Genomic DNA, 11679 nt, shown 5'->3' with positions numbered 1-11679 from the left:
GGGATGTGAGCCATTCATGCGTTCCATGAATCTGGTTATCTGGGCTGGAGTGGTGTGGTCTCTTGTGACTGTGGAAGCTTGACTAGAACCATCAGAAGCGCTCTCTTTCTATTTCTTCCTGTCATTCTCTCTCTCTCTCTTTCTATCTCTTCCAGTCATTCTCTATCTCTCTTTTTATCCCTTGCTGTTATTCTCTCTCTCCCTCCCTCTCTCTCCCACTTTCTGCCATTTTCTCTCTATCTCTCTCTCTCCCTCTCCTCCCTCTCTAACTGACCTTCTGTCTCTCTCTTTCTTTCCCCCCCCCCCCCCCCCCTCTGTCTCTCGCTCTCCCCGCTACGTGCAGCATGACTTCCACTGAACTGGGAACACACCAGGACAGATAAGAGCTCCAGTCGGCTGGGCCGTGAGCGTGGACCAGTGAAGGATCACGGCAGAGGGAGCCATCTGGCCTGCTCCCCCCATCCTCCCTCTCGCTCCACTGGGTCCAGGACTGCAACCACCTGCCCTGCCGCCTGCAACGCCAGCCACAAGAAGAATACCTCCAGGCAGCTAGGCCCAGATAAGAGCTGAGTGTGTGTGTGTCTGTAGTGTGTGTGTGTGTATGGATGTTAATTGTGATTGCAGATGTGTGTGCTTGCCTATGTGTGTGTCTGTGTGCTGTCACTTGTGTGTGTGTGTTGAATGAGTGTAGGGGTCATTGCTGCTGAACTACCATGCAATGCAAAGCAGGATGTAAAAACACTATCAACGCTTTGGGACTGAGGTGGCCTTTATCCTAACAGTATCTCTTCTTGATTGCTGTTCTTTTAAAATCATCTTATAAAATCATGCCTTTCAGTCTCAGAGTACGAGTGCTATTCAACTCTGAAATTCTCTTCCCTGGATCCAACTGCTCAGCATGAATAGTCTTTCCTTTTTGAAAGAAAGTGAATCAATTTTATGTAAACTTGCTCTTTGTGTAACAAAATGATTCTCAAGGTTTTCTTTCAATGCAACAGTGTGTTTCTGATGTCTCTTCGCTTTTTGTGTCTTTCGTAAACCAGGGCTGTGCAGGTAGATGGGAAAGAGTTAGGGGTTCAACATGCTTGGGGATGCCTCAACACGCTACCACAACATGCTACCAAAAACATATTACCACACCACGTTATCACAACATGCTACCAAAACATGCTGCCACAAGACACTGTCACAACACTAGCACAACCAAAGCCTCTGGCATGTTCACACCCTCTATCGCCCACAGTGAACGTACCAGAAGTCTGTAGCAAAGATCGGAGGAGAGTGTAATGCAGAGTAACAGCTAACTCTCTACCTCTCCCTCCTCCCACTCTATCCCTCCTCCTCTCCCCCTCCCTCTTTCTCCCTCCTCCCACTCCCCCTCCCTCCCTTTCTCTCTCTCTCCCTCCTCCCCCCCTCCCTCTCTGTCTCTCTTCCTCCTTCTCTCTCCTCGCCCTCCCCCTCCCTCCTCCTTCTTCCCCTCTTTCTCTCTCTCCCTCAACAGCTGCTAGACTGCTTGCTGTCACAGCTTATCGCCATTCACACATCCACCACAGTAGCCGGGCGGTGTGTGTGTGTGTGTCAGCCAGGCTCCCCCGTGCTTCAGGAGGAATGCTGGGGGGGCAGACGGATGTGTGTGAGATGTGATCAGCTGTGAGATCTGAGACTGGCCTTCCAGAGAAGATACATATCAGCCGCTGATGATAAGCTATCAGGGAGAGAGACACAGAGAGCTATAGGGTCATTAAAGCTCGAAATTAAATGATAAGATTCCAGTTACCAGCTCATTTAAACCCCAGGTCAAATATGACAATCAGAGGACGTTAATATTGATGTCATTATTCCTGACTGTAGCATAGGCCAGTTCTTACACAGGCATGCCATATAATCAAACACTTGAATGTACAACTTTCTTACAATATGACTGTAAAATAATGTATAAACATGTAGTGTCAAAATCATTTCCACAAACTTTAGATTTTTTCCCCAATATAATTTGATATATAATATCTTATACCACACATCTTGAGGAATTTTGAGTAATGTTTCCCATCTACATTTATGACCCCCCAAGCATAATATTTAATGATGCAGTATGGCTTTTAAATCTAATGAATCTCCTGGGTCTTAGGAGGTAAAGGAACATGACTCCGCAGGGACGGAGTCGTCCCCCAGCTCAACGGAGGGAGGTATTGTCCTCTAATTAATCTGGCTTGTCTCTCTGCTCAAACACTGGATCACTTTGCAGACCTGCTGCATTATTCAAACGGGCTGGGCAGGGAGAGGAAGTCTGTGGTCTGGAGTCACCTTCCTGTGTACTCAATAGCAGCGGAGGACAGGAGAGGAGGAAGGGGATGTACGAGGACAGAGGGAGGGAGGACAGCTGGGCCGGCGGGGGGTGGCTGGTGGCGAAGGGTCGAGAGGAAGGAGGGAAGAGAGAGAGGAGAGTGGAGGAGCAGAGGCAGGGCTGAAGGGAGAGAGGAAGGAGGGAAGAGAGAGAGAGGAGAGTGGAGGAGCAGAGGCAGGGCTGAAGGGAAAGAGGAAGGGGAGATGAGGACAAGGGAGAGGACGCTCTCGAAGACAAGGAGGACTCTGACTCCAACAGGAAGTGGAAAAAAATCTGGACGGAAACGACAGAAAACTGAAAGGGAAGAAGGGATCTTATGACTTGTCGCCCAGGGCTCAGGTGCTAACCCCCCACATCCTTCTGAGCGACCACAGGAGGTCGAGACCTTGCGGACAGGAAGTCATCGGCCGGCTGTCAGCTCTCCACCGCTGCTGACGACACGTTCATATAAACCACAGAGTTTCTGCAACGTTCCACTTCCTAGGAGGAACAGCCAAAGGAAACAGGCGATCACAGCACACGCAGCAGGGCGAGTCTCAGAGAGAGCTAACCAGCAGCACCCGATATGCAGCTTTATTGACTAATGACATCATTCTATTATATTCTTTTGACTGACATTACTTTTTTGGACATTTTGTTGTCTAAATTGTGCATAAAGTCTAAATTGTGCATAAAGTACACCAGAAGGGGCCAGATCGGAGGGGAATAACTTTGAACTGAACATTGTGTCTGTTGCATCTGGTGAATGACAAATAATGTCACGGGAACGTTGTACACAAGGAAACAAACAAACAAACAAACAATAAAAACACGACGCGACTTCGGCTTGTCTCAAGACGTCTTTATTTTCGATGGTTGATATTCTTTCAAACTAAACCCCTCCCACCCCGGTGTCCAGCCCCCGCCTCTCGCCCCTGGTACATACACACCCTGCCCCACAAGTACAATGGTCAAAAAACACTGGCGTCTCTTCCCATCGGCTCAACATCAACATCATATAGGAACAGAGAGTAAAGAAAACAACAGGACGATCCCCACGGTGTCTGCGTCTGTCCGAGGACCAGCCAGAAGAAAAAGCTTTGGAATGATAAAAGTACACTGGGTTCACACCGTTTCGGCTATGTAGAAATATACAGTAGCGGAGGGTAAAGGGGTGATAATGAACAACAACAGCAACAAAATAACATGAAAAGAGGAGAAGATTGTGGAAAGTATTTTGGGGCGGGAAAAAAGGCAAACCGATTTGGGAGAAACAGATCTGTATTGACACATGCGTCGATGGCCAGGCTAGTGTGTTTCTAAGCAGGGGGGGGGGGGGCGACGCCCTGACACTTGGCGGCGGAAATGTGGTCAAAAAGGATCTGGTGGCATGAACTCACAAAATGGTCATTTACAGCACATTCAGCTTTGTGGTTACTTTGTGGTTACTTACTGTACTCTGGGCAAACAGACAGTATATTATTCACATAATTATTCACATAACAGAAATATACATCTATATATGTACACACACTCCCTCCTCCGACCTTCCAGACCAGCGTCCAGGCACTTTCTGCTGCAGTTCTTCAGAGTCAGAAGACGACTCCTTTAGCCCTCCTATCTACAGCATGACAGAATCCTGGACATGCAGCACTAGCAAAACCCACCAACCTGTTTCTTCATCCAGTCAAACACCGATAAGCTTCGGGACCTCGACAAACCTGACGGCTCCAGGCCAACTGTGGCCTCCGACCGTGTACCATTCTGTTTATCCAACATGGCCGACAGCACGAGGTCGGCCAACCAGCTACAACAGTGAGTGAGTCTTAGCTGCCGTGGCTCCGGTGAATGCCACTCGTTTTAACGGGCCGGTTCCCCTCAGGTTCTCAAAGCGGGTGGTGGAACAACCCTTGTCATGGCCCCCTCTGAAGAGGAAATTCCACAAGGTTCCTGAACAACAACAGCAGGAGTAGCTGAAAGAGAGGCTATCACTGGGATATGGGAGCACAGGGGCATTCTGGTCTTGACTCAAAGAAAAAAAGTGACAAATGAAAATATAGATTGAATTCTTTTTGGAGTTGTAAGGTGTCGTGGCCACATTGAGTTTGTTGGTTAAGCTCTCTAGGTTTACTACGGAGCATGCATAACTGTTTGGAAAATCCTTACTGTGTTCTACATTGTAACTACTGAGGATGAGGTTGCTGTGGATAGCAGTCACCCACTGCCTTTCACGTGTTCTTGAGAATTTGAATAAGCTCAAAAACGAGAGCATGTTTTTGAGTGGAACCGCATCCAATCGGCTTCCGCTGAAATGGAAATGGGATTCTTCCTCTAAAAGTTCATCCCTTCGGGGGTTTTACATTTGGAAACAGAAACCACCATGGCGAGCGTGGAGAACACCATGTGACGCACAAGTGGCAGTTTGATATCTAAACACACGTGACAGTCTAAGGCCAACCTTCCGCTAACACTGGAGCCAAACGTCATTAGCACTCTGTCCAAACGTCACCCAACATTCTCGGCAAAATGTCACCAACATTCCAGACATATTTCCTAGGGCTGCACTGTGTTTTGAACTATGAGAGGTCATGGGTCTTGCCAGATACATCTGGTTTATAGTCCCTTCAGTCCAAAAACAAGCACAGTGATGTTACAGCTTGTGCCTTGATACGGTACCTGTAATCTTGCGTTGTTCTCAAGTACGTGGAACGATACAATTGTACACGTCTGTCCCCGATCTAGAACACTCTGCTAACGCTGTCGTTCAGAGCTGCCCAGCCACAAAATACAAACAATCACTTTGGAACGGGAACATCAGCAAATGGAGTATATTTACACGTTTCAACGTAAACGGGGACTTTAAAGTGACCAGAGGATTCAAGTCGGTCAACGGGGTTGGCACCATTACAACACCTCCCGCTGATGCTCGTCAAAAAGCAAAACGCCCCCCCCCCCCCCACGAAAACGACAACAACATCAAGCTGAACTTCAGTACGTGGTTCTCGTAGACACAGGTGACTCGTGTGTTGATCATCTGCCACAAAGGCATCACGCTGTCGTTGGCATGACGCTCAGATCGGTGTGGTAAAGTGGAATCGTCCCCAGTGTGTGGGGGAGAGTAAGGCAGTTTGTGGTGGAGATGTTGTCTTGTCTGAACCACGCCGGACTGCTGTTGTGGCTCGTTTGCAGAGAGGGCAAAACTGGAGAGATATTTTCGACTTTAGGAAATAACTGCTGTAGTCATGTTTGGAGGAAAAACAGAACCTAAACGAACACAACACATAACCAGGAGAGGAGTCTGCAGACTGGCCAGGTTTTCGCTGTCCCATGCTAGTCCCTTGTCTTCCAAACACTGAGGAAAAAAAATCGCTTCAGTCTACAGGCAGACTACAAAAAAAAAGCACAAAAAAAGATCCTTTAAAGAGAGACAAGACATCACCGTTATGATGGAGGAAATCACAGCTGTACATTAAAGGTAAAAAGTCCCCAACACTTCCCTCCGAATATTTCTTCTTCTCTTGTCCCCTCCCAACCACAGCTCCGCCCTGCCACCTCAACATTAACGTGACGTCAGACGCAAAGGCCCCTTCAGATGACGAGCATGTTGCTATCTTTCATCTATGCAGTCCAAGTACTCCAGAATAAGGTCGTAGCAAAACCGATACTGGTCCTGAAAAAGAAAACAAACCCACTTGTGAGATTCCTCAGAGAGGCCGTACGAAAGTTGGTTTGGGGGCAGTTCAACAGACATAATTATGTGGAGCCCTCCGTGATATTGCTTGTAAAACGGGCTGTACAAATACAATTGTATCTTATTTCTAGTGAAAGTGAAATGATATATATTTTTAAATATCTGGATGAATGGTATCTCCGAGCTGTCATGGGCCCACAGGGTTTCCCACCCAACCTACCAGGGACTCCACCATGTTGGGCTTGGAGTTGCGCAGCGTCTTGACCGAGTAGAAGACGTCCACCACGTTCTGGTGCTGGATCATCTCCAGGAGGATGGTGCAGGCACAGAAGGTTCCGCTGCGTCCTCCTCCGTTCCTGAGGACAAGGGACAAACAAATGGGACCAGGGGACAGAAAAACCAGGTTCCGACCAGGGGACAGAAAAAATCTAACGTAAATGTAAGACAGAGGAACTCGTTTTTACAGCTAATCCGAAGAAATGAAGAGAGGAAGGATGGTCAATATATAATTACCCCCATCCTCCCCCTCTACCCCTCCATCCTCCCCCCTCATCCACCCCTGCTCCCCCCCCCCCTCTTTCCCCTCCTCCCTGGGTTTGATTCGTCGACGCAGCCACTTCCTGATGTGTCTCAGTGGGTTCCAAAACAGCGGGGGAATGTGTGTTTAGCGTGGGCTGAATGCGGGCAATCTGATCCCAGGGCTCCGCTCTGCGTCCCCCTCCTCCCCCTGCGCCCCCCTGCTACCCCTGCGCCCCCATCCTCCCCCTGCGCCGTCACATCAGATACATCACACAAACACAACAGCACAGCGGCGATCCCCCACTGATAGCACTCGGTGGGGGAACAACCAGAGAAGAAGAGCAGCAGGCTGGAGGGGGGGGGGGGCACAGCTGCTGTGGTTGGGTGGGTGGGTGGGTGGGGGGCTACGAGAGGCAGGTCAGTCCTGGTTATGATGAGAGAAGGCGACATCAATAAAACCACTAGAGGACTTCCTGGATCATCTACCCTGGTGCACCCTGGGTAGGCGGGGAAGAGGTTCCGGAGCCCAATACGACCAATATTAAAGTAATCAATCGCCGTCAGCTCTCTGGCACTCCCGGATTTACTGTCTCGGGAGCCGGCGCATTCTGTATTAAGCCATAATTGATTTCATCTCCATAATCTCTTTCCCGGTTGTCGTGGGTAACGCTGTGTGACAGCGCTGAGTGATGTGTTTCTGCCGCCGCATCCATATTCATCAGGGCCACGGGGCGGGCCGGGGTTCGGGAACAGCCCTGGGGTATGAGAGACGCCCCGGAGGTCAGGGGTCACGGCAGGCGTCCTAACCACCTCACCGCTCGACCAGGTCGCTCCCCTCCTGGTGTTTACCCCTCAGGGAGTTCCTGACAACAGCCCAGGAGTAGAATCCTACACATCCTACACTGTCTGTGGGTGGGAGGGAGCGAACGATGCCAGATGTTGCGTGTGGAGAAAATGGAGAGCGTGTGGAGTGTGGCGTGTGTGTGTGTGGTGTGTGTGTGGCGTGTGTGTGTGTGGTGTGTGTGTGGCGTGTGTGAGTGGCGTGTGTGTGGCATGTGTGTGTGGCGTGTGTGTGTGGCGTGTGTGTGGCGTGTGTGCGGCGTGTGTGGCGTGTGTGTGGCGTGTGTGTGTGTGTGGCGTGTGTGTGGCATGTGTGGCGTGTGTGTGTGTGTGGCGTGTGTGTGGCGTGTGTGTGTGTGGCGTGTGTGTGTGTGGCGTGTGTGGCGTGTGTGTGGCGTGTGTGTGGCGTGTGTGTGTGTGTGGCGTGTGTGTGTGGCGTGTGTGGCGTGTGTGTGGCGTGTGTGTGTGGCGTGTGTGTGGCGTGTGTGTGGCGTGTGTGTGTGGCGTGTGTGTGTGGCGTGTGTGTGTGTGTGTGGCGTGTGTGTGGTGTGAGTGTGGAGTGTGTGTGGCGTGTGTGTGTGTGTGTGTGGCGTGTGTGTGAGTGTGTGTGTGGTGTGTGTGTGGCGTGTGTGTGAGTGTGTGTGTGTGTGTGGGAGCTCAGTACTTACAGGCAGTGCACCACAGTGCGCCCCTCCCCACACTCCCTCTGCCACTTGTGCACGTGGGCCAGCAGGCCGAGGAAGGCCTTCTTGGAGTCGGGGACGTCTCGATAGGCCGACCAGCGCAGGAACTGGAACTGACACACCACCAGCTGCCCTTCCTGCAGCTGGACACCACAGAAGAAGAAGAACACACAGAGGCCGTAAGAGGGAGGTGAGAGGAATGTGAGTGGATGAGTGTGTACCTGCATTGTGTGGGCAAGACTGTGTGTTTGTGTGTGCCCATGTAGGTGTACTTTTGTGTGTGCTTGTGGATGTGTGTGTTTTAAATGTGTGTGTGTGCATTTCAACAAGCAATGTTTCTGTTACCACCCAGTAGCCTTTGTCAATTACGCCCCAAAACTATGGAACAAATTACCCATAAATATTAGGGAAGCAAACACTCTAGACATTTTTAAAAGACAGCTTAAAACCTACCTTTTTACCGAAGCATTTAAGTAATTTAATCTCAAAAGGGTTTTCCTACTTTTTAAAGTTGTTTTCTCTCTTGAACAGAGATCTTATTGGGATTTTTATTTTTGTTTGAATTGTTTATCACTTGTATTATTGTTTTTATTGATTTTATGTAAAGCACCTTGAGCTACAATTCTTGTATGAAATGTGCTATATAAATAAAGTCTTACTTACTTACTATACAGTACACGTGTCACGAATGCATATCTACTGTCTGTGTGTGTTTGGTGCAGCACAGTAAACACTGTTTGTGTATGTGTGTGTGTGTGTACTGTATGTGTGTGTACTATATGTGGTATATTTGAGTAATTCCAGTATTTCAAATGAGCAAACCCTATCCATTGGTGCAGTGAGAGAGTAAGTAGAGACAGAGAGTGAGAAAAACAGTGAGAAAGAGAGAGAGAGCAGAGAGAGAGTGAAAGAGAGAGAGCGAGAGAGAGAGAGAGAGAGAGAGAGAAGAGAGAGAGCAGAGAGAGAGAGCAGAGAGAGAGAGGAGAGAAAAAGCAGAGAACAGAAAGAGTAGAGAGAGCACAGAGAGAGAGCACAGAGAGCGAGAGCAAAGAACAGAGAGAGCAGAGAGAGAGAGCAGAGAGAGAGAGAGCACAGAGAGAGCAGAGAGAGAGAGCAGAGAGAGAGAGCGCAGAGAACAGAGAGAGAGAGCAGAGAGAGAGAGGAGAGAAAAAGCAGAGAACAGAAAGAGCAGAGAGCACAGAGAGAGAGCACAGAGAGAGAGAGCACAGAGAGAGAGAGCAAAGAACAGAGAGAGCAGAGAGGAGACAGCAGAGAGAGAGAGCAGAGAGAGAGAGCAGAGAGAGACAGCAGAGAGAGAGCAGAGAGAGAGCAGAGAGACAGCAGAGAGAGACAGCAGAGAGACAGCAGAGAGAGACAGCAGAGAGAGAGCAGAGAGAGAGCAGAGAGAGAGAGCAGAGAGAGAGCAGAGAGAGAGAGACGGCAGAGAGAGAGAGCAGAGAGACAGCAGAGAGAGACAGCAGAGAAAGAGCAGAGAGAGAGCAGAGAGAGACATCAGAGAGAGACAGCAGAGAGAGAGCAGAGAGAGACAGCAGAGAGAGAGAGCAGATAAAGACAGCAGAGAGAGACAGCAGAGAGAGACAGCAGAGAGAGACAGCAGAGAGAGAGAGAGCAGAGAGAGACAGCAGAGAGAGCAGAGAGAGACAGCTGAGAGAGAGCTGAGAGAGCAGAGAGACAGCAGAGAGAGCAGAGAGAGAAAGCAGAGAGAGAGAGCAGAGAGAGACACAGCAGAGAGACAGCAGAGAGAGACACTGAGAGAGTACCATTATCTATTTGTAATATGTGTTGTCCATTTCACTTTAGCTATTGGTTGTTTTTGTTTTGATTTGTTGTTTTCTGTTCTTGACACTTTGGTGTTGCCACATGTTCCAGACAATACTGACTGTCGTTCCTTATGTTGTTTTTTGAATGGTGTTGATGTATGTTTGTCTGTTGCTGTGCCTCCTGCTTTGGCAATACGGTTGTAATGACTGTCATGCTAATAAAGCTAAATTGAATTTAATTGAATTGACAGCAGAGAGAGAGAGCAGAGAGAGACAGCAGAGAGAGAGAGCAGAGAGAGACAGCAGAGAGAGACAGCAGAGAGAGCAGAGAGAGACAGCTGAGAGAGAGCTGAGAGAGCAGAGAGACAGCAGAGAGAGACAGCAGAGAGACACAGCAGAGAGAGACAGCTGAGAGAGAGCTGAGAGAGCAGAGAGACAGCAGAGAGAGACAGCAGAGAGAGACAGCAGAGAGAGACAGCAGAGAGAGAGAGAGCAGAGAGAGACAGCAGAGAGAGCAGAGAGAGACAGCTGAGAGAGAGCTGAGAGAGCAGAGAGACAGCAGAGAGAGACAGCAGAGAGACACAGCAGAGAGAGACAGCAGAGAGACAGCAGAGAGAGACAGCAGAGAGAGAGAGAGCAGAGAGAGACAGCAGAGAGAGCAGAGAGAGCAGAGAGACAGCAGAGAGACAGCAGAGAGAGAGAGCCTCCGTCTCCGTGGAGCCCAGTCAGCAGAGCCACAGTGAGATTAATGTGTGTGCTGTCCTGACCAGGACCTGGGTGGTGACACCAGGTCCCTGTGTACTCCCGGCCGGCCTCCACACCTCCCTGCTGCATCAATATCACTCTGCTTCAGCAGGGGGCTCAGGGCAGGCACGGGCGGGGCCCAACAGCCCCACGTCCGACAGGGAAGCACAAGCGACGGCGGTTGCTTAAGTATGGTTGACACCCGTTCTGCGTTCCTTCTTGAGAAATGAATTGTGTTCTCCGTCCCTGTACCGCCTGTCTACTGGTAGGTGTCACTGCGCTGTTTGCACGTGTGTCCCGAAACACACACTCGGAAGCCCACGTTTGTGCATAACCGCGAACGCACGCACACACACACATCGCACACGTACGTTTTTATTCTTCACAGGTTGATAGCTTTATCTCTTCGGGGCTGTTTCCTGACTGTGAGGTTGTGTCTCTCTGACAGTACAGAGAGGAGAGGTGGTGTAGGTGGAGGATGTTGACAGGGAGGGGTGACGGGGCAGGAGAGGAGAGGGAGGGGGGGGTGAGAGGGGGTGCCACTTAATGAGAGGGGGGGGGAGTTGTGGGCACGGCTTGTCACAGCGCCTGCCAACAGCGACAGGCTTTGTATGCAGGTGCCTGCCTAGTTGACAGTCATCCTACGTATCCGCACACAGAGATATCCCACTGACACGCACTCAGGAACACTCCCACACACATCTTAATGTACACACACTCAGGAACACTCCCACACACACCTTAATGTACACACACTCAGGAACACCCCCACACACACCTTAATGTACACACACTCAGGAACACTCCCACACACACCTTAATGTACACACACTCAGGAACACTCCCACACACACCTTAATGTACACACACTCAGGAACACTCCCACACACACCTTAATGTACACACACTCAGGAACACTCCCACACACACCTTAATGTACACACACTCAGGAACACTCCCACACACACCTTAATGTACACACACTCAGGAACACTCCCACACACACCTTAATGTACACACACTCAGGAACACTCCCACACACACCTTAATGTACACACACTCAGGAACACATACACACACACTCCAGAACACACACAC

General features: G+C 49.8%; 1 protein-coding gene across 1 annotated transcript in view; it reads right to left on the bottom strand.

Annotated features, from left to right (window-relative positions):
• Positions 1–3256: 3256 nt before the first annotated feature.
• The window catches only part of ptprub (protein tyrosine phosphatase receptor type Ub), a 141025-nt gene continuing 132602 nt past the window's right edge, over positions 3257–11679 (bottom strand). Inside the window, 3 exon segments of the mRNA XM_067238126.1 lie at positions 3257–5993; positions 6235–6370; positions 8042–8199. Coding sequence (XP_067094227.1) covers positions 5931–5993; positions 6235–6370; positions 8042–8199 — 357 coding nt within the window. The 3' untranslated portion in view covers positions 3257–5930.

Source organism: Osmerus mordax, chromosome 6 (genome assembly GCF_038355195.1).
Source record: "Osmerus mordax isolate fOsmMor3 chromosome 6, fOsmMor3.pri, whole genome shotgun sequence".
NCBI lineage: Eukaryota > Metazoa > Chordata > Actinopteri > Osmeriformes > Osmeridae > Osmerus > Osmerus mordax.
This window is presented reverse-complemented; position numbering and strand designations above follow the sequence as displayed.